The sequence below is a fragment of the Arachis stenosperma genome, chromosome 6 (genome assembly GCF_014773155.1).
Source record: "Arachis stenosperma cultivar V10309 chromosome 6, arast.V10309.gnm1.PFL2, whole genome shotgun sequence".
Taxonomy (NCBI): domain Eukaryota; kingdom Viridiplantae; phylum Streptophyta; class Magnoliopsida; order Fabales; family Fabaceae; genus Arachis; species Arachis stenosperma.
In genome coordinates, this window is record NC_080382.1 from 67,118,169 (window position 1) to 67,120,769 (window position 2,601).

The 2,601-nt window shown below is 44.7% G+C and overlaps 1 protein-coding gene across 1 annotated transcript; it reads right to left on the reverse strand.

The window, feature by feature from the left end:
• Positions 1-1,398: 1,398 nt before the first annotated feature.
• LOC130934147 (uncharacterized) lies at positions 1,399-1,797 on the reverse strand. The gene has a single exon (XM_057863735.1). It carries the CDS (start codon positions 1,795-1,797, stop codon positions 1,399-1,401), a length of 399 nt encoding a protein of 132 aa, XP_057719718.1.
• Positions 1,798-2,601: the final 804 nt, after the last annotated feature.

Genomic DNA, 2,601 nt, shown 5'->3' on the forward strand with positions numbered 1-2,601 from the left:
ATCTGTGCCCATACGTAAGCCTCTAAGGTGAGTGCGGAAGCCGAGATTCCCTTAGGACGGGAACGATGGTATCCAAAGATCCATTTGCTGCCAGGTTGTACGATAACTCTGAGAACAGCGTCCCAGTCGAATTTGTACGCCTGGCGCTTGAGTGCGGCTTCTTGAAATGCATCCAATCCTTCTGGAGCAGGGGGAAGATCCAAGGCTCGCTGAATGGCCTTTTCTGTAATGGGGACTTGCTTCTGACAGATGTAAACAAACTGCAGGGTTGGCAGGTGGAAGTTGGAGTAGAACTCAACTACCCAGGAAAGATTAACCTGTCGTGGCTGTCTCTGTAGGAATCCTCAATGTCTTTGTGCAATTTGTGGCTCAACAAATTTGGCAATACAAGGCAGAAGGATAAGAAGGTGTTCATTGTTCTAAGTTCGAGCTGCCAGAATGGGGAACATCTTCTCACAATAACAATTGGGAAATCGTGCAGTGTCCTTTGCTGGGAAGGTTCTCTCCTTTTCATCAACCTTTATAATCCTTTTAATTCTTTTTGTTGAGGGCTTAACTACAGTTGAAGAAGGCTCTGCCACTAATGCTCTTTTTATTCCTTTCCTTGCTGTGGATTTGGGGGTAGCTTTTACCTTGCCTTTCTTGGTGGCCATCCTGAAAAGAAACAAGTAAAGACATGAATAATGCAAGGGTTATAGCAAGGAAAAGAATGGGAAAGGTGGTAATCAATGCACTGGAATGGATAATGATGTGAAAGCATGGTTTGCGGACGCGGACGCGTCGGTCACACGGACGCGTGACATGATTTGCGCTAGTGGCGCGACGGCAGCTTCGTGCTCACACAACTCTCTGTTTAATTTACGTTTTGCCAAATTTTAAGGTGACGCGATCGCATGGTGGACGTGATCGCGTGAATGGCCATATTGAGAGAATGGCGCGGACGCGTAGGGCACGCATTCGCGTGGCAGGGCTTGTGCGATTAGCATAGGTGCAGCCCAAGTACAGCTCAACTTTCGGCCATACACCCTTTTTACGTCGATATATAGGGCACGCGGTCGCATGGGTAACGCGGACACGTGTGAGGACTTTTTCCCACATGACGCGGACGTATCAGTGGAGCGGTCGCATGGATCGATTTGTGCCAAAGGCACGCCTCCAGCCGAGTCTCTGTTTCTTTTCTTCCCGTATCCAAGGCACTATGACGCGGACGCGTCATCGACGCTGTCGCGTCGTGTGCTCGCTTTTTTATATATATAAAATGCAAGATATATGCATTAGTACTTAGAAGAGTTATAGATGAGGGAAGATAAGGAGAGGGTGAGGAACGATCATACTGTGGTGGGTTGTCTCCCACCCAGCACTTTTCTTTAACGTCCTTAAGTTGGACACTCCACTAGCTCAGTCTTCTGCTGTTGGTGGATCTTCCAAGAGGAAGATCTCTAGTTCCTGGTTTTTTGCCATCTTTTCACCATGGAATAACTTCAAGCGATGTCCATTGACCTTGATAAGTTCAGAGCTTGAAGGATGGCTCAAGTGAAAGACTCCATAGGGTTCCACCTTCTCTACTCGATACGGACCATCCCATCTGGATTTCAGTTTGCCTGGCATGAGTCGCATTCTAGAGTTGTAGAGTAGGACTAAGTCCCCTGGTTGGAATTCTCTTCTCTTAATGCTCTTGTCATGTACAGCCTTCACATTCTCTTTATACAGCCTGGAGTTTTCATAAGCTTCAAGGCGAAGGCTCTCTAATTCTTGCAATTGCAACTTCCGTTCAGCTCCGGCTCTCTCATAGTCCATGTTGCATTCCTTTACTGCCCAGAAGGCTTTGTGCTCTAACTCAACTGGGAGATGACAGGCCTTTCCATAAACCAAGTGGAAAGGACTCATCCCAATTGGTGTCTTGTATGCTGTCCGATATGCCCAAAGCGCGTCTTGGAGCCTGGTGCTCTAGTCCTTTCTATGAGGCTTGACTACCTTTTGCAGTATGCACTTTATCTCCCTGTTAGACACCTCTGCTTGACCATTAGTCTGGGGGTGATAGGCTGTTGATACTTTATGGATTATCTCATGCCTCTTTTGTAAACCTGTTAGTCTCCTGTTACAAAAGTGAGTGCCTTGATCGCTGATGGAGATGCAGAAGCTGGTGAATTAAAAATTTATTAAAATAGTTACGTTGCAAGTATAGTTCTTAACTCACCGAGAATCTGTCTATCAATTTAGAAATGTGTCACAGAAAGTTTAAATTAAAATTACTGGGAGTTTAAGTCCCAGGTCGTCTCCCAACGAGTTACAGAAAAGTGTGCTGTTTTATTAATCAGATATTCCAAAAAGAGTTGAGCTAAGTAAATTGGGATTTAAATTGAGGAAATTTAAATAATAAAAATAAAAGGCCTTGACTGGAAATTGATTGGTTAGAATCTCTATCATTGATGGTGTGATTGTAAGATTAATTTATAAATAATAGTTGTTCCGTTTGGTTATCCCTTACTAGGTAAGAGAAAGTCAAACAAGTGGAAATGCCAGATCTGTTCACAAGTTGCAACCCACTTAGTTTAAAGGGATTGGCATCGGTGACAGGATAGCAATCCAACATTTGACCCA

Coding starts and splice junctions, on each gene's coding strand:
- LOC130934147 (XM_057863735.1), bottom strand. CDS start 1,797: ATGGACTATGAGAGAGCCGGAGCTGAACGGAAGTTGCAATTGCAAGAA.